The sequence below is a fragment of the Ailuropoda melanoleuca genome, chromosome 8 (assembly GCF_002007445.2).
Source record: "Ailuropoda melanoleuca isolate Jingjing chromosome 8, ASM200744v2, whole genome shotgun sequence".
NCBI lineage: Eukaryota > Metazoa > Chordata > Mammalia > Carnivora > Ursidae > Ailuropoda > Ailuropoda melanoleuca.
In genome coordinates this window covers 77,942,874-77,964,103 of record NC_048225.1, presented here as the reverse complement: position 1 = coordinate 77,964,103, position 21,230 = coordinate 77,942,874, and the positions used below count along the sequence as shown (strand labels likewise).

General features: G+C 35.3%; 1 protein-coding gene across 7 annotated transcripts in view; it reads right to left on the bottom strand.

The window, feature by feature from the left end:
• Positions 1-21,230, bottom strand: part of RABGAP1L (RAB GTPase activating protein 1 like) — a 741,419-nt gene that overhangs the window by 603,223 nt on the left and 116,966 nt on the right. For all 7 annotated transcript variants that reach the window (XM_034667692.1, XM_034667693.1, XM_034667696.1 and 4 more), the window contains 2 exons: positions 19,556-19,658; positions 15,921-16,087 (listed from right to left, as the gene is read on the bottom strand). In XM_034667692.1, the coding sequence (XP_034523583.1) occupies positions 15,921-16,087; positions 19,556-19,658 (270 nt within the window). The remainder of the gene's footprint in view (positions 1-15,920; positions 16,088-19,555; positions 19,659-21,230) is intronic.

Genomic DNA, 21,230 nt, shown 5'->3' with positions numbered 1-21,230 from the left:
CTTTGAATTAACTATAACAGTCATGGAATTATTTGTGGTAAGATCCTTTTATGTAGCTAATTCAAATGTCACAGAACTTTAGAGAAGGAAAAAACTTCAGTAATAGTATTAACCTACATTCTTATTTCATAATTAGGAAACCAAGGCTTAAAGAGATAAAAGGACATCTAATAGGATTTTTTAAATTATCTATTGAGAACAAGCCTCATCTGACATACTTACTTCATATACAAATTCAAACGTATTAAGTTCAAAATACATGATACACACTACATATCTATACAGTAGTAAGTGACTCCTTTTCAATCAAATGTAAAATTCAGTATGTCCTTTTAGGCCAGATGCTCCAATAACTAAATACTACTTAATTTTTTATTATTATTAGAGTCTTTATATCTCCATAATAAGCAGCAATACGTTTTCAGAAAATCTGTTCATCATGGTAATCAGATATGTTAATATAACTCATTTAAATTATTTAAACCTTACCAATCCTACAACATATGCTTCCTATCTCAAGAAATGTCAACCTGCGTTAAAATATGCTGTGCTGGCCTCAAAATGTTCTGGATTTCCTAAACTAATGTAAATAACATTTCTTAAGATTATCTTTAAAATGAGTATTATATAAGCATTTCCTTCTTCATAACATTGTTTTTTATCTATACTTGCCTCAAACTGTTCTTTCTTGTTTATCACACACATCCCCAAAATAAGCAAGAATTCAAGAACCACCCCTACATGTTTTCACTGTGCTGACTCAATTGATCCCTGGCGAACTGAATTCTGCTTTACAATAACTTCACCTAATCATCAAATCTGCTATTTTTTTCCCTGAAACTCTCTCTCCTCATAGATGCCTAATTATGAAATAAACGATCACTGAGTTCACTGAAGTAAATGTTGCACTTTCCAAGCTCTTATCTCCATATGTGTTCCCTTTTTTATACCTAGAATAACTGTTACCAATTTTTACTACGTTTTGGCACCAGCACAAAGTAGAACACATTTTTATGAAAAGCAACACAGCTAAGAATGTTATATGGCATTATCGGAAACAAAAGCAGTTACCTCTGTTCATAGGAAATAATTTCATTTCAAAATGATGAACAATTAATTTTAAGAGTCATACCACATTCTTAAAATACAGGTATATTATCGGACCTAAAGACAGTGCATCTATGAAATAAGCAAAATTTTATTGTTAAATTATCAATTACATTGCTACTTCCCATCACATCTAAGTAGCCTATCACATTACCCTCCAGATGGTAATAAGCCTTTTGTTTTTATCTGTTAAATTTTCAATGTACTAAAAGAACACAAATCTTAGGTAAGAGTTATCCTTCACTCACAGGCCACTTTGTTGAAGGTTAATTGACCACATAGCTGTGCGTCCGATTCTGAGTTCTCTATTATGTCCCATTGATCTATGTGTGTCTGTTTTTGTGCCAGTACCACACTGTCTTAATGACTACAGCTTTGTAATATAACTTGAAACTTGGAATTGTGATGCCTCCAGCTTTGCCTTTCTTTTTTAAGACTGCTTCAGCTATTTCAGGTCCTTGGTGGTTCCATACAAATTTTAGGATTGTTTGTTCTAGTTCTGTGAAAAATGCTGGTGGCATTTAGATATAGGGATTACATTAAATGCATAGATTACAATAAAGCCAATTAGATCTTCAAATTTTACTCTGCTGAATTTTTTTAACAAGTTATGAGTATCTCCAATATAAGTTCTATTTTGGGGTATTTTAAAACTGTCATTTAAAAAATCATTTTGAATTAACATGATAAGCACATAGACTCTGAAGCAACAGAATGTTCCAAAATTCTAATTTTGCTTTCTGCTGTTTTGGAAGTCCTTCCATACGTTAAAAAAAGAAGCGGCAGCAGCAGCAGCAGCAGCAGAAGCCGAAGAAGAAGAATATCAGGTGATGCATAATTTCCCTTTTAACTGAAATATAACTGACACATAATGTTGTGTAAAGTATATAATGTGTTGATTTGATAAATTTATATACTGCAACATGATTATCATTGCAACATTAGCTAACACCTCTATCTTGTCACATAGTTATCATTTCTTTTTTGTGGCAAGAACAAAAGATCCAGTCTCTTAGCAGCTTTGAAGTCTGTAATACAGTATTGTTGATTATAATCAGTATGCTGTGCATTAGATCTCCAGGACTTTTTTATCTACTAGTTGCAAGCTTGTACATAATGCTTAACTATATCATTTCTGACAAAAGAAGCTAGTTTGCTTTGAAATTTATCTATGATGTCTTTCTTCTAAATGTTGGCAATAATAAGTGTTCAGCACCCCGTATTTTGATGAGGTGCTCATTCAGCAATAGCACTAGGGGTAGCTTCCAAACCCAGGAAAAACAGATTGAATTTTCTCGAACCTCTAATTTTAGAGGCACCTGGGTGGCTCAGTGGCTTAACTGTCTGACTTCAGCTCAGGTCAAGATCTTGGGGTACTGGGATAAAGAAGATGCGAGATATATCTATAATGGAATATTACTCAGCCATCAAAAAGAATGAAATCTTGCCATCAGTAAGGCTTCCTGTCGACAGTAGGCTGTTAATAATTAAGTTCTGAGGGAGCCAAAAGTTAAACATGGAATTCCATTGCATGAGGGGTAAGCACCCTTAAATCCCACACTGTTCAAGGGTCAACTGTATAAAGTAAAATGGATCCTAATACTTTGGATCTATACCCTTTGGATCTATACCCAGCATCTCTTTTGTCCCCAGTTGCACAAGGGCTGTGATGATATTTTTGCCTCCCATTCAACCCTCAGTCAACTGCAGTCAGACTTCCGCCCCACTATTTCTCTGAAAGGGTCTAAAATCACTGTCTCTCTCTTTTTTTAAAAGATTTTATACATTTTGACAGAGTGAGAGAGAGAACACGCAGCAGGCAGAGAGAGAGGGAGAAGCAGGCTTCCCACTGAGAAGCCTGACATGGGGCTTGATCCCAAGACCCTGGGATCATGACCTGAGCCAAAGGAAGATACTTATAACCGACTGAGCCACCTGGGTGCCCCTAAGATCACTGTCTCTCATTTGCCCATCAGCTTCCTGGTTAACCTCCTTTCAGAACTGATGCTGCAGGCATTCTCTCCTCCTGGAAACGATTTCCTTCCTTGCCTTTCTTGGCCTCATGCTCTTGTGATTTCATCCCTCTATCTGTGCTTATCATTCTAGATTTACTTGGCTCAATCCTCTTCTACCAGTCTTTCAAATGTCTATTTCCCAAGCGCTCCACTCCTCATTCAACACTTGGGATCTGGGTGATTTCATCTACTCCTATTCACAATTCCCAAGTATTAACCACTTTTAGAATCTTTACTTCCCAAGGTTAGAATACAAATATCCAACTGACTCCTACCTGGGAGCCCCACAGGAACATTAAATTCAGCCAGCATATCTGAAACTACACCGGCTTTCCCCAAGAGTCATAACTTTTTTCCTTGGAACTCTATCTTCATCAAGAGGATCAACAACCACCCAGTCACTAAGAAGTAATCCTAGCCTGGGGCACCCAGGTGGCTCAGTCCGTTAAGCATCCAACTCTTCTTGATTTTGGCTCAGGTCAGGATCTTAGGGTAGTGAGATTGAGCCCTGCATGGGGCTCCAAGCTCAGCATGGAGTCTCCTTGAGATCCTCTCTCCCTTCCCCAACTCACATACACACTCACCTGCTCTTTTTCTCTCAATAAATAAATAAATAAAATATTTTTAAAAAAATAAAGTAATCCTAGCCTCCTTGTTTTCCCTCAACTTCACATCAAATCAAACACCGAATCTTAGTGTCTTTATTAATGCCCCTCTAATTCCTCTATTCTACGATCCCCACTGCCATTGCCTACATTTAGGCCATCCTAGTCTACTCACTTCATATCTACTGCTTCCGGTATCAACATCCTTTTCACTGTTGTCAGAGTGACCTTCCTCAATTACAAATCTAGTGTCATTCACAGCTTTTAAAATCCTCCCAAGCTGAGGAAAGTCTCTAAATATCTAAGCATGGTAATGACTACCTATTTAGAGTAATTATCCACCATGTCCATTGATGCTTCCACATTATCTAATTTTTCTAAATATCTTGAGCATACCACCTTGCATCAGTTTTATGAATTTACTCAACTATTTTCTCTGAATGAAATGCCCTTCTCTGCTTTGTTACAGTCAAAAGCCTGATCTTTCTTACCACAGTTATTCATTTATGGATTGACTTATTCACTTACTTTTGGCTGAAAGGACTCTGCCCAAAGAGAATACAGACTAGATAGAAGCAAGTAATCAATTAGCATTAATAATAACAACAGCTAATATTTATTATTTGTCAGATGACAAGCACTGTTCCAAAGGGCTATACATGAATTCTTATTCATCACAACAATTAAGATATTGTGATATAAGACATATATTTTTGGTCTTCATCCTGGCTCCTGAGAATGCTTCATGGTTATAAAGGTAAAAGAAACATCTTTTGTTATAATATTTGGTTTTTGTCATATGGAAAGAGGGATGTCCATCGAAGGATGGATAAAGAAAATGGGGGGGGGGTTTGTATGTAAAATGGAAAATTACTCAGCCATGAAAAAGAATGAAATCTTGCCAATAGCAATGACATGGATGGAAATAGAGGGTATTATGCTAAGTGAAATAAGTCAGTCAGAGAAAGACAAATAGCATATGATTTCACTCATACGTGGAATTTAAGAAACAAAACAGATGAACACAGGGGAAGGAAAGGAAAAATAAAATAAGATGAAAACTGAGAGGGAGGTGAACCATAAGAGATGCTGAACCCTAGAAAACAAACTGAGAGTTGCTGGAGGGGAGGTGTGTGGAGCAAGGGATAACTGGGTGATGGGCATTAAGGAGGGCACTTGATGTAATGAACACTGGGTGCTATATGCAACTGATGAATCATTAAATTCTACCTGTGAAACTAATTTACAAAATTTCTTTAAATATTTGGTTTTTGTCCCCATTTTCTGTAATAGCTCCAGACCAATAAAGGTAAAAGGAGTATCTTTTCCTAACACACCCCTTTCAACCACACTGGACTTTATATTAATGAGGTGACTTTTGGAAAGCCCCTGCAGACCCGGGGGAGGAAAGGGCTGGATGTGATCAACAGTGTGATTAGAGGGTCCTAACTTTCAAACCCACTCTCCAACCTCCAAGGGGGAGAAAAAGGCTGATCAGTGAGTTAATCACTAATGGTCAATGATTTAATCAATCATGCCTATATAACAGAGCCTCCATAAAAATCCACAAATAAAGGGATTCAAAAAGCTTCTGGATTGGTGAACACATGGAGGTGCTGGAATGGTAGAGTATCTGGAGAGGGCATGGAATCTCCACAGTCCACAGCCCTTTCCCCATCCCTTGCCCTAGGCCTCTCTTCCATGCGGCTGTTCCTGAGTTGTATTCTTTTATAATAAAATAATAATGTAAGTAACCTGTTTTTCTTGAGTTCTGCAAGCCATTCTAGTAAATTATCAAATCTGAGGAGGGGGGTTGCGGGAACCTCCAATTTACAGCCACTTAGTCAAAAGCCAATGTGTCAAACTGGACTTATGACTGGTGTCTGAAGTTGGGGGTAGGGAGACTGAGCCCTTAACCTGTGGGGTCTGTGCTAACTCCAGGTAGTGTCATAACTGAATTTTAGGACAGTCAGTTGGTATCCACAGAGTTGGACGACTGACTGATATGGGAAAACACCCACCCATCTGTTGTTAGAAGTGATGTGTTGTGAATCATAATAAAGGAAAACAGAGTTTTCTTTTAACAACTCTATGAGGTGGTATAAAAAAAACTCTACATTTCAGAGATAAGGAGTAACTTGCCTAAGGTTAAACATCTAGGAAATGGTAAGCTGAGATACAACCCCAGGAGGAATAAGTTCAGTCCAACGTGTGATTGGTGAACATGACTCCTACACTTTGCATATACTTCTAGAGTTGCATGTATTACCTAGTGGTATAATATTTTTACCACCACATTCTTACTCCTTAAAGACAGAGAACATATGTTATTCATTCATGTATCCCCAACACCTAGCATAATGCCTATTACATTGCAGCACTAAATGTTTAATAAACTAAGCACTGAAAATCATTTTTTTTAAGATTTTATTTATTTATTGGACAGAGACAGACACAGCAAGAGAGGGAACACCAGCAGGGGGAGTGAGAGAGGGAGAAGCAGGCTTCCCGCTGAGCAGGGAGCCCGATGTGACACTCGATCCCAGGACCCTTAACGACTGAGCTACCCAGGTGCCCTGAAAATCATTTCTAAAATGAGTCCTGGCATCTCAGAAAAACTATAAAATAAGCTATACAGGCCTTTGGCCCTCTCTCCTCAATTTATTAACACTTCACACATCGCGGAGAAATGTCCTCTTGATTTCCTAATCTTGTCTTCTAATAAAATCTAGCCTAAGGGAAGAGTCTTATTAAACTCATTAATAATGAGGACAATATGACTGGTAAAAGTTATTGAGGTCTATTTCCTGGGAATACTGGCATTTTAACAGGTAGCAAAGCTTTAAAGCAGAGGAATAGCATCAAATATAAAACACCAGATGTTCATTAGTATTAGAAAGGCTTTTGGAGCAGGCATCTTTTAGGCAGGCAGTTTCCAAATGAGTCCATATAAGCAGTGTGCTCTTCCCAGATCAGCAACAAACATCACTTCATTTCAGCAGCTAAGAGCCTATTTTCTTAGAGGGGTAAATTGCACTGCCCATGTTTCAAATGTTACAAGTCCTTAGCTCTTATTTATAAGCTCTTCACATATAATACTAATGCAATTAGTGATGTCAACAAAGGTGACGCAAGTAAAGAAGACAAGTTGAAATGAAATATAACAAAAATGACTGGAACTCATACAGAAAAGTTTTCACAGAAAAAAAAACCCAATTTTAGTGTTATGAGTAGCATATTTTCCCTTTCTCAGAAACATTTCACAAGGATTAGTTTTAGGGCCAAACTTCTTAGGTATAATTCCTCATCTACCAACTAATAACCTTAAATTATCCTGTGCCTAAATGCTTACCTGAAAAATGACAATAATAATGGCACCTACACCTCAATGGTTGTACTGAGGTTACATACATTAATCCTTTTAAAATTCTTAGAACAGCATACTGCATGTAGTAATATAGCTGCTATCACCACTACTGCTCATAGTAATAGTCACGGAAGTTGTTGTTACTTCCAACAAGAATAGAGAAATCTCATTGAATGTATGGAGAACTGAGTAGACTTGACAGAAAACCCCTTTCATAGTACTTAACATAACTGACATTTATAGAATACTCAACAACTGCAGAATACACATTCCTTATAGGTACTCTTGGAACATTTACCAAGATGGACCATATACTAATTCATAAAGTAAGTTTAAACAACTTAAAAGGATTCAAATGACACAGGCTACGTTCTCCGATTAAAATGAAACAAAATTAGAAATCAGTGGCAGAAAGATACCTGGAAAAGTCACAAATATTTGGAAATTAAGCAATACACTTCTAGACCCCCTATACATAACAAAAGCAATACAAGATGTGGAAAATATTTCAAATCAAATGAACACACAAAATATCAAGTCTTATGGGTGCAGCTAAAGCAGTAGTTACAGGTAAAGTTATAACCTAAAAAATGAAAAGGCATCAGAAAAATTTTTTAATCAGTGATCTAATCTTCACATGAAGAAACTAGAAAAACAAGTTAAATCCAAAGCAGGAGGGGAAAAAAAAAGAAATGACAAAGAAAACAAAAGGAATCAACAGAGAATAGAGAAACAACAGGGAAACAACAAATCAAAATCTGATTTTTTAAGGAAGAATGTCAATAAAATTAATAAACCTCCAGCTAGGCTAATTTAAAAAAGAAGAGAGAATATATAAATTACCACTATCAGAAATAAAAGCAGATCCTACAAATCCTAACGACATTAAAAAGAAAATAAGACAATATTTTAAGCAATAAATATCCTTGATTAAACTGAAAATTTCTTGACAGATACAAATCACCAACTCAAGAACAAATAAAAACCATAATAAACAGAATAACACAGTATCTACCAAAAAAATTAAACTGATAACTAAAAGCCTTCCCACAAAGTAAATTATAGGCCCATATGGTTTCACTGGTGAATTCTATCTAACATTTAAGGAAAAAACAGTATAATCTTAAATTCTTCAAGCAAATAGAAAATACAAATTCCAACTCATTTTCTGAGAACATTACATTAATACCAAAACCTGATCGAGACATTACCAAAAAACTACAGACCAATATTCCTCATGAAAATAGACATAAAAATCACTAACAAAATGTTACGAATTCAAATCTAGCTTATATAGAAAAAGAAAATTATCGGGGCGCCTGGGTGGCACAGCGGTTAAGCGTCTGCCATCGGCTCAGGGCGTGATCCTGGTGTTATGGGATCGAGCCCCACATCAGGCTCCTCCGCCATGAGCCTGCTCTTCCTCTCCCACTCCCCCTGCTTGTGTTCCCTCTCTCGCTGGCTGTCTCTCTCTCTGTCGAATAAATAAATAAAATCTTTAAAAAAAAAAAAAAAAGAAAATTATCAAGAAGAATATATTAAAAGAGCACCATCATGGTATTAGGATAAGTGGGGCTTATCCCAAAGAATGCAAAGTTAGCTTAACATTCAAAAAATTCGTGTCATTCAGCACAATAATGGAGGAAAAAAAGGAACAACTTCAATAAACGCACACAAAAAATATTTCATAAAACCCACTGTTCATGGGGGAAAAAACACTCAGCAAGGCAAGAAAACGAAATTAAAGTGCTCAGATTGGAAAGAAGTCTTTAGACATTGATGACATTATTGTGTATAAGAAAAACACTCTGGAATTTATAAAAACTAATAAATGAACTTAACAAGGTTGCAGGAAATAAGGTCAATATACAAAAAGCAATGTTCATATTCTAGCAATGAACTACCAAAAATTTAAATTTTACAAAATACACCTTTTAGTCACATAAAAATATTAAAATACTTGGAGATAAATGTAACAAAATATGAATAAAGCCCATATACTAAAAGTGACATAACACTGCTGAGAGGAATTAAAGAAAAGCTATATAGCTTGTGATATGCCATGTCCACTGACTGGAAGGCTTGATACTGGGTTTTTTTTAAGTTTTTATTTTTAATCACCTGGTTCTCGACATGACAACCGCACTCCTTAATCCCCAACACATATTTCATCCATCCCCTCACCCACCTTCCCTATGGAAACCATCAGTTTGCTCTCTAGAGTTAAGAGTCTGTTTCTCGTTTGTCTCTCTCTTTTCTCTTTGTTCATTTGTTATGTTTCTTAAATTCCACATATAAGTGAAATCACATGGTATTTGTCCTGGACTTATTTCACTTAGCATTATACTCTCTAGCTTCATCCATGTTGTTGCAAATGACAAGATTTCATTCTATTTTATGGCTGAATGATATTCCATTGTATACATACCACCTCTTCTTTATCCACTCCTTAACTGATAGATACTTGGGCTGCTTCCATATCTTGGCTATTGCAAATAATTCTGCTAAAAACATACGGGTGCACGTATCCCCTTGAATTAGTGTTTTTGTATTCTTTGGGTAAATACCCAGTAGTGCGATTGCTGAATCATAGGGTAGTTCTAACTTTTTGAAGAACCTCAATACTGTTTTCCACAGGGGCTGCAAAGTCTGGATTCCCACCAACAGTGTAACAGGGTTCCTTCTTCTTCACGTCCTTGTCAACACCCGTTTCTTGTGTTGTTGATTTTAGCCATTCTGACAGGTGTGAGGTGGTATTCATTGTAGTATGGATTTGCATTTCATTGATGATAAATGATGAGCATCTTTTATGTGTATGTTGACCATCTGTATGTCTTCTTTGGAAAAATGTTCATGTCTTCTGCACATTTTTTAATTGGATTATTTGTTTTTTGGGGGTGAGTTATATCAGTTCTTCATATATTTTGGATACTAATCCTTTATGAGACATGTCTTTGCAAATATCTTCTTTCATTCCATAGGTTGCCTTTTAGTTTCATTGATTGCTTCCTTCACTGAGAAGAAGCTTTTTATTTTGATGCAGTCCCAATAGTTCATTTTTGCTCTTGCTTCCCTTGCCTCAGGGACCTATCTAGAAAAAAGCGGCTATAGCCGATGTCAGAGACATTATTGCCTGTGTTCTCTCTAGAATTTTGTATGGTTTCAGGTCTCACATTAAGGTATTTAATCCATTTTTAATTTATTTTTCTGTACGGTGTGAGGAAGTGCTCCAGTTTAATTCTTTCAACATGTTGCTGTCCATTTTCCCAGCATCATTTGTTGAAAAGATTGTCTTTTTCCCATTGGATATTCTTTCTGCTTTGTCAAAGATTAACTGACCTGTAAATGTGGGTCCATTTCTGGGTTCTCTATTCTGTTCCAGTGATCTATGTTTCTGTTTTTGTGCCAGTACTATACTATCTTGATCACCACAGTTTTGTAATATAACTTGAAGTCTAGAATTTGATGCCTACAGCTATGCTTTTCTTTTTCAAGACTGATTTGCCTATTTAGGGTCTTTTGTGGTTCCACACAAATTTTAGGATTGTTTGTTCTAGTTCTGTGAAAAATGCTGGTGGTATTTTGATAGGGATTGTGTTAAATATGTAGACTGCTTTGGATAGTACAAACATTTTAACAATCTTTGTTCTTCCAATCCCTGAGCATGGAATGTCTTCCCCTTTTTTTTGTGTCATCTTCAATTTCTTTCATCAGTGGTTTACAGTTTGCAGAGTATAGGTCTTTCACCTCTTTGGTTAGGTTTATTCCTAGGTAACTTATTATTTTTGGTGCAATTTGTAAATGGGATGGTTTTCTTAATTTCTCTTTCTGCTGCTTCATTATTGGTGTACAGAAATGCTAGAGATTTCTGTACGTTGGTTTTGTATCCTGTGACTTTACCAAAAAATGTTCATTTATCAGTTTTAGCAGTTTTTTGGTGGAGTCTTGAAGGTTTTCTATGTAGAGTAACATGTCATCAGCAAATAGTGAAAATTTTACTTCTTCCTTATCGATTTGGATGCCTTTTCTTTCTTTTTGTTGTACGATTGCTGCGGCTATGACTTCCAATACTATGTTGAATAAAAGTGGTGAGAGTGGACATTTTTGTCTTGTTCCTGACCTTAAAGGAAAGACTCTCACTTTTTCCCCATTAAGAATGATATTAGCTGTGAGCTTTTCATATATGAAAAAGGCTGGATATTGTTAAGATAGCAAGTCTTTCCAAAGTGATACACAGATATAAGGCAATTCTAATCAAAATCAGGGCAGACACTTTTCTACAAACTGACAAACTAATACTAAAATTCAGATGAAAATGCAAGAAATGTGAAAGAGACAAAATAACTTGGAAAAACATCAGAAATCTTACAATACCAGACTTTAAAATTTACTAAAAAGTTACAGTGGTCAAGACTGTGTGTTATTCATACAAAAAAGACCTAAAGATCAATGGAACAGGATATAGAGTCCAGGAAACAGACCTACAAATCAATGGTCAATTAATTTGGGGCAAAGGTTAACAGCTAATTCAGTAGCTAAAAGACAGTCTTCTCAACAAATGATAATAGAACTGGATATCCACGTGAGAAAGATGTGGGAAGAGGACCTCAAGCTTTACTTCATGCCATACATAAAAATTAACTCAAAATGGATCATAGGCTTAAAACTATAAATCTCTAGAAGAAAACATAAGAGAGAGCATCTTCACAACCTTAAGGCAGAGATTTCCTAGATGTGACACAAAATGCACAAACAATAAAATATTGATAAATACAGCCATCAAAATTAAAAACTTCAGCTCTTCAAAACTCATTGTTAACTAAAAAGGCAAACCACTGTTGGGGGAGGGAATATTTGGAATAAGTGTATCTGACAAAAGTCCTAATCAGAATATATAAAGAACTCTTACAACTCAGTAAGACAAACAAAATATGGGCAAAAAATCTGAATATTTTATAATGAAGATACATAAATGAACAATAAGCACAAGAAGCTCAAAATCATTATGTGAAATGCAAATTAACACGGAAATGAGTCACATCTACACATCCATAAGAACAGCAAAAATTTAAAAGACTAATAATACTAAGTGTTGGCAAGGATGAGGAGAAATTGGAATACACATACATTGCCAGAGTGAAATAAAGTGAGCAAGCACTTCAGAAAAGTTTGGCTGTTTCTTATGAAGTATACACTTACCATATGACACAGCAATTCCACTTCTAGTTATCTATCCACGATAAATGAAAACCTATGTCCACACAAAGACATGTACATAGCAGCTTTAACCATACTAGCCAAAAACTGGAAACAACTCATATTCCCAAGAGAGAAATGGCTAAACAACTTGTGGTATATCCTTAGGAAGATCTATCGTGTCACAATAAAAAGGAATAAGTTACTGACACAACATGGATGAATCTCAAAAACACTGTTCTATGAAAGAAGCCTTACACAAAAGAGTACAGACCGTACAATTTCAGTTACATGAAACTGTAGAAAAGACAATTCTAATGTATAATGACAGAAAGAAGATTACTGCTTGTCTGAGGCTGAGCCTGGGGAGGACGGCTGGGATGGCACAATGGAACTTTTCAGAGTGATAGAAATGTTGTCTATCTTAATTTTAATGGTGGTTATTCAAGTGTACAAATCTGCCCAACTCATCAAAATACACAACTAAAATGGGTGCACTGTACTGTGTGCTAATTATACCTCGACAAAGCTGATTTAGAAAAAACTCTTACCATGGACTACAAAGCCTCATGTGATCAGGGACCTAGCTTCTTCTCATCATCACCTACTGTTCTCCCCTCTTCTGTGTTCCCTAGTCTTTCCAGCTCTCTGGGCATTTGCAGATACTTTTCCCTACTTTAACTGAATTCTATTCCTGTCAGGCCTCAGGTCAAAGGGCTGTCTCTAGGAAATTTTCCCAGAGCCCCTAGATTCAGTCCCCTTCCTCCATGCTCTCTTCACACCTGTGAGTAGAAAATGAAGTGAAAATGCCATTTGACCCTGAATGAACACTAGTGTAAGTCATACTTTCCATACATCCCTTAGCCTACAGATAAACTCCTGCTGTATTTGAGAGCAGGAAAATGATGTTTAATTTGGGTATAGGGAATCCCATCTGGTTTATCAACCCCCAGGAATCTGATCTAATCCTGTTTGAGCAGAGGACTAGTTCTGGGGTTATTCAGCAAATCCAGTCGTCCCAGAATCCTTTATTGGCCTGGAAGGAGAGTTTCTAAGGTAACCTGGACCTGCGTTAAATGCTCACTTAATTCCTTCTTTCTACCAATGTTGTCTAGTCTAGATTAACACCTCCAAATTATTATCGATAGCCACAAACCAACCCATCTCTGAAATATTGAAAGAAACTAGCTTAGCCTTACAGCAGCATAGTGTGACTTCCAGTAAGGAGTTATAGTCTCAGCTCTTGAAATAATTATCCATATAAATTTTAATAATTCATTTAACTTCTCTAGATTTCCATTTTTTCCTTTTCATTATTTCTGCTCAGGACAGGCACGTCTTCAGTCTCCATAGCTTTCCACACTTTTTCTTGAACAAGATTATACCACTGAAGTCAGAAACCATCTCCTTCATATTTGATATTCATTTTAATCAGTCTCACAGTGCACTTGTAATGAGTTCCAGATGTATGCCAAGTGTTGAATCATTACACTGTACACCTGAAACTAATATTACACTGTATGTTAACTAACAGGAATTTAAATAAAAACTTTTAAAAAACCATACCTGCATGGTCATGATATATAATTATCCATTTTATAAATTGCTGAATCTTGTTTGCAATTATTTTGTTTAGGAATCTACATCTGAGTTCATGTGAGAGAGATTACTGTGGTTTTTTCCATTTTGTAGTTTCTTTGTCAGGTTTTCATGTCAATTTGTTTTCTGGCCTGATAAAATGTGTTTAGGGAGTATTCCTTCCTTCTCTATTCTCAGGGGAAGCCTGTGTAGCTTGGTATGTGCATGTATGTGTGCGTGTATGTTCACATGTCTCTGTGTCCGTGTGTTTGTGTTTGTGTATTTCATAAGTGTGTAGAACACGTGTTTGGAGGCATTGACAGAGTTCACTTTGTGGGAAAAATTTTAATTGCATATTCAACATATTTTATACACATGGCAATACAGATTTTCTATTTATTCCCATGTCCATCATTTTGATAAACTGTATTTTTGAGGATTTTGTCCATTTCATCTACATTTTCTAATACTGTGGCATAAAATTGTTCACAGCACAATAAAAAAAAATAAACATAAAAAATAAATCAGTCTCACATTTAGTAGAGCTGAATACTACAAGTAAATCTGATTTAATCTTAATTCAACATGAAATGACCTTGTGCAGTATTTTTAATGTTTTATTACTTGCTACTCACTCAACATCAGTAGTTTTTAAAATATGAAAATACATTTAATTATAAAAATCTAATACATGTATTCTTGAAATGTATGTAAGTATATAAATCTTAGTACTCTTGTTTATGTTGTCGTGTGTGTGTGTGCACACGCACGAAGATACAGATATAGATCTACAGATATGGGAAGATACATAGAGAGATAGATATGGGAAGAAGCCAACTTTTATCAGGTCTCAAGGAGGAAGAATACACATCATAATTTATTAATGGTCACTGGGAAGAATGATAACCACTTTCTATATAGAGCCTTTATTTGCTCTTACACAACTCTGAATAATCCTTCAGCTCAAAATGACAAGTGAATTCTTCGATAGTTAAAACAATTAAGCTAAAAGCAAAGAAAAGAAGGGAGGGAGGGAGGAAAATATTCCATACTAAAATATGGAAAGATACTCAGGAGGCTAAAAATTTTGAATACTGTTCATATAATCTTGACTAGAATATGCTACAAAAAAAGGAAATAATCCAAATAGTAATAAAAGTTGTGTCAAACCACCACTCTAATAAAATTTCATGAAAGACAAAAAAGTAATTTCAGAATATGTATTATATGAGGCCTAACTGAGCAACAAGTTTTTTTTTTATATGAAAATGAGTAAGCGGCTTCTTTATTTTTCACTGTGCTGATACTTGCTTTTATCACATTACATTTCTCATATTATAATCTATGAAGCAGCAAGCATTATTAAATTTGGGAAATGGCAGTACTAAGTAGTATATAACGGATTTCCATTATTCAAATAGAACATTTTACCCTCATTTCATAAAATAGACACTATTAGAATTCGAATTATTTTTCACTGTCCTTCTTCCTTCACTACAAAACAAAAATCATGTATTTTACCTACTAACATTGCCTAATTTAGGGATGTCATAGAAACTCCACTTTCATTAATTTTGTATCAAAATAATTTTATGATCTTACTGAGAGGTCACACCATGTATTCATATAATAATTTGGTAGAAACAACTACGACAATAAATCCCAGGTATTACTTGGAAATTTTTTTCATTGTAACTTTATAAAGATATGCTATTTCTGGGCCCTGTCTTTTTGGTTGTAAATAATTATATATAAAGGAATGTTGTTTTATATATATAAATCAGTATTTCTATTAAGCATGTGGATACCTCACAGATACACAGTATAAGTTTCTAGTGAAAAAGTACGAAACTATTACACGAGCTGGGGGTTTTTTTAAATTTACATAACCTAGATGTAGATTTTTCAAATATTCTACTGGTTGAGTATATCACTTCATTACTTGAAAAACTTTTATCACTTTTTATCACTACTTAAGAAATTATCTTGGTGTTAAAAAAGAATAGAAAAAATACATATAGGTTATTATAGGCAAAGAACAAAAGGTCCTACCTGTTTCAACCTCATGAAGAAAGTCTCTGTGAAAGTCTTCCTGCTGAAATACCAGAATCGCTCGTTCGCAGGGTACACGCGGACAACCGTCTCCAGAAGAAAGCGCACAGGCTCCACCACCTCTGTGACGACCATATCCACTGCCACAGTCATGTACACTCGTTTATCTGCGGTAGGAACTTCCTGTATGTTATGCTGGCTTTATTGTTAACTTGATTATTCAAGAAAACAAAGTTTTCCCACTTAATGAAAAAAATAAGGTTCTTTCCAATCATGGTACCATCTATGTTTAATTTAAATGTTGTATTGTCATTTTGATTAAATAGGTAAACCACGTTTTCCAAATATGTTTCTCAGTACTCGTGATCCTATCGAAATCAATCGTCAAAATCTCCTCTGACACCTTACTTTTTCCTTCTCCAAATCAGGTCCTTAATATAAAAAATAAGGTAAAATGTTCAAAATGTCTTTTACACTAAAACTATCTTTCAAATTTCCCAGGAAACCCCTAGAAATTCACAAAGATTTGCCCTTTCCTATAATAAAAAGAGACAAGAAATTATTCACTTTGGTGAGTTGCATGGGAAGGACTGTCAAATCAGAAGAGACGCTCTCCCTTTACTGTTAAATTTGTACAGGAAAATGTTATTTTAAATGAATATTTCAATGCTGTATGATTTAAGGGAAGTCCCTGGAGATCTGTCAGTATCCTCACTGTCCCCTCATTGTATGTTCAGGAAAATCACTAAGGCTCTGATGAAATAGTTCTGTACAATTAGAGATCTATAGCAGAGCCCTGGCAATTAGTTTTAGGCAACAGTATTGTGTTATCAGTCCAAATTTCAGTTATTTAAAATGTTTACTTGGCCACAGCCTTCCTTTAATATGAATCTAGAATCTTCTAGGCTAGTGTCTATTGGTTTTCTTTAGTTTCACTATGATAGGCTGAAATATGAGTTTTATTTTATTTATCTTGCTTGAGATTCAGCAGGTTTTTTTCTTTCTTTTTTCTTTCTTAAGTAGGATCCATGTCCAACATGGGGCTTGAACTCTTGACCCTGAGAATAAAAGTCTCATGCTCTACTGACTGAGGCAGCCAGGCACCCCTCATTGGGTTTTCCAATCTATGGTTTGGCTAATCCATATTGTCATTTCTTTGTTACTTCTAAAATATTTTTAAAATTCATTTTGTCCAGCATTTTTAGTTCTCAGTTAAAGTTCAAATAACCAAGCCCATCATTAGAAGAAACCTTGACAATGTTTTTTAAAAGTATTATGCAACGTTTATACAGATCAACTACACTTCTATTAATATCAAATTCAACAAAAAAATTATTACATTCTTACTAAATAAATTCTACAGCCAATTCAAGAGAAACAAGGATTCTCTAGGCACTGTACTTGCCCTGGCAGTCCAAGGAGAGCACTATCAAAGTGTAAGAGACAATAACACAAAAGGTAAAATAGAATACACAACTTGGTGGTATAGTGAAAAAATCCAAGACATTTCATCTCCAGAGCTTCAACTTATTCTGTAAAAAATATCAAACTCTCATTCATGAATCCTCTGAGTAATTTATAATCTCAAGGATATCATTTAGAAATTTTAGAAATCAGGTCAGTATTTTTTGTGCCATATGAAATAATTTCAAATTTAAAATACATTAGCTTTTGGATAAGAATATTTTTTTAAGACTTACTTATTTGAGAGAGACGGCACATGCACACACATGCACACACAAGGGGGAGGAGAGCCAAGGGAGAAAATCCCAAGCACGCTCCCCCTGAGTTTGGAGCCACACACAGGCCTAATCTCATGACCCATGAGACCATCATGATCTCAGCAGAAACCAAGAGCTAGTCGCCCAACCAACTGAGCCACCCAGGCGCCCCAAGAATATTATTTTAAGGGGCGCCTGGGTGGCTCAGTCAGTTAAGCGTCTGCCTTCATCTCAGGTCATTGATCCCAGGGTCCTGGGATTGAGCCCCACATCAGGCTCCCTGCTCAATGGGAGTCTGCTTCTCCTTCTCCCTCTGCCTGCCTCTCTGCCTACTTGTGCTCTCTTTCTGTCAAATAAATAAAATCCTTTTAAAAATATATTATTTTAATATAGTATTATATTAAGTTCATTTTAATAGAAGAAATGAACTTTAAAATACATTATCCTTTAATAGAAGACCAAACAGGAGCGCCTGGGTGGCTCAGCTGGTTAAGTGTCTGCCTTCAGCCCTGGTCATAATCTCAGGGTCCTTGAATCGAGCCCCTCATTGGGCTTTCCACGCAGCGAGAGTCTGCTTCTCCCTCTCCCTCTGCCCTCCTGTCCCCCATCATGTGCTCACTCACTCTCTTTTCCCAAATAAATAAATAAAATCTTTAAAAAAAAGAAAAAGAAAAAATAGAAGACCAAATATGTATTAAAAAACAAAATTAAATTGAACAATGTGTTACATTAAAAATAGATAAAAATTGCTTTTAACTTACTATTTGAAGTTCCTATATTTTATTCTTCAAAATTACCAACTGGCTTATTTTTCCCATTTTCATGTTTACTTTCTGAATGATTATAAGACAGAAGGTCTTTACAAGCCTGTCTCCAGAATTTACAACTGTGGGTGTAAAAATTATTTATCCCTAATACATGAAAGGCTATATAATCATCATTATTTTTCTCTCTTTTTAGCCCTCATTGCGAAATAGATAGATGCATGATCAAATGCACGCAATTTATGGAACTGGTATACACTCTTGTTAAGGAGATTTATTAATTACCATTTAATGCTCATTAATATATTTCCGTATCTGTATTCACTAATGCTCTCGTCTTTAACCAAAAATCTACTGTGGGTATAAAATAACTAATATTAGATGAAAGATCAAGCCAACTGATCCATTATTTTCTCAATAATTATTGGTTGAATCACAGTAAAGCCTTTAGTATAACGTAACTTTAGTTATAACTCATGAGGTAAAAATTTAAATTTTAGTTTAAGGACAGATGACAGAGGGATAAAAAACATAGACAATTACCAGATATCTGGCCAAAGTAGGAATAAAAATAAACACAATAGGAAGAATGACAAATGTACTATTTGCCACTCATAAATTTATCTGTTTAACATTAGACATGTCAAACAAAATGAAAAAGTAAACAACTAGGAAAAAGAGTTTACCACAAATAAAATTCTGAATATACATTACTAAGATCCCAAAGGTCAAAAGATTGGAACATTCAAAAAATGAAAAAAATATAAGTAATCTACAATGAGGAAAAAAGAGTTAGAATAGTTATCAAAGATATGCAAAATTCCAGAATTTGCTTTCACCATTTCTTTCATACTCTTCCATCACTACCCCCAAATAAAATAACTCTATGACAGCATATGAAACACACACCCCAAATACCTTCTACATAATCTAATAAAACTAATTCACATGTCTTTGGGGAAGATTCTTTTGAGTAGTAGAGGTTTTCCCCATAAATGCAAAAAGTATTTAAAAAAAAAAAACTTTAAAATCTAAATAAGAATAATTTCATTTTAAATAAGCACAAGAATTCTAAAAAACACAGCAAAATAACATTGACCATAATGTAAAATTTAAAGCAAATAATAATGAATACTATGAGAAAATTTACCTTTTGGGGTTTCTTCATTAAGTGCCAGAAATATTGGTACATTGGGGTTCCACATGCCAGTAATAACATAAGCCCTCCCATCATAGCTCTTTCCCATGGATTCCTGTAGAAGTTCAGACAAAAATCACTGGGAATATAAACTTCAAGAAAATCACCATTTTAAATTATATCTTACTTATAAAGCTTGGACTTACGATCAAATGGGATTTTTTTTTTTTTGGTAAAATTTTTGTCACCCTACAAAAGCATTTCTTTCAATATTAAATTCTACAGGTTTCTTCAGAGTTTCTATTTAGAGGCAATACCTCTTGGATAAAAGGAGGTATACCTTTATATGCTGACTCACAAAAACATAATATTGGTATGAAGTTATATTTGACTTTATCTTAGGTTGCTTGTCAAAATTTCACATACCTAAGCATACAAGTGTGTCCAGTTTCTATTAAAACTATAGCATAGATCTCAATGAAGATATTTTAACTGAATTAATAGCTAATCAAAGGAAAAGCGGTTAGTATTTTTCTTTCAATGCTCTAATTTATAATATATTCTTAAAATATTAATTTACTTTATCACAACACCTCTCAAAGTTGAAACTTTTCTATTACCTATTATCAGATATTTGTATACTTTCTTATGATCAGTAATCACGGCTAGGAGACAAAGGTTTGTAATCAACACCCAAGTTGATTAACTGTCTCCCTTTTACCTTTTTACTTGCTCCCTCCTTCCCTTCTGTCCTTCTCCCCTTCTTTATCTCCTCCACCCCTTAAGATGTCCACTGAGAGCACTCCTGACTCTCACTGAAGCAGCAAGCAGCCCCTATAGTGAAAGCAGGATCCCATAAAGCTGTGTGGTATGTATGTGCGTGGGGTGGAATGGGAAGGGGGTTGTAGTTAGAGGTGTTGCCACAGGAGAACAGCACACAGCATACAAGTATGTGCATGTGCAAAAGAGTATTATCCACAGTACTTAACAGTTTCTGTAGCCATTTCCTCATATTATGGAGAGAGTGCTGAAAGGGTCAGACGAAAACAAAGAGAAAAACTTTTTTTTCAGTTTTATCCCCACACAGATGCTTCTCTGAAACCCTACAAAATTATTTCAGTCGTTTGGTAATTACAGTGTATATTTTCCTAGTGTATTGGTGGTATTTCACCACTCAAACTGTCAGCCTGAGTATGGGAACCCTGAGTTCTGGAGATAAAATACATTCAAGGCCACGTAAAGGAAACTCACACACCACCTTCACCACATTCATATATTCACCTTCATTCTCTGTCTCCATCTCTCTCTCCATCCCTTCCTCTCTCCCTCCCTATGCTTATTCTTTCTACCTTCTCATTAGAATCCCATTCAGAACAAGAATGGGCATCTGACCTCCCAAAAAACCCAATCCATTTCTGGAAAAAGCTGTGCTGTGCTTGAGTCCAAAATGATGAGCTAATCCAATCAAAATATTTCTTTCAATTGACAAATACCAAGGAAAGTGGGCAGTTAGCAGTGGAGCTGAAAGATTTTAATAAGAAATCGGGCCCTGACAGGCCACACATCAAATGAAGTGATAAGGTAATGGAAATTATAAAGCAGGAAAGAATATATAAAAACAGCAGAGTTTTAGGAAACTGCTAAGTGGTAAGACAGAAATGGAGAAAACAAACAAAAAATTCATTAA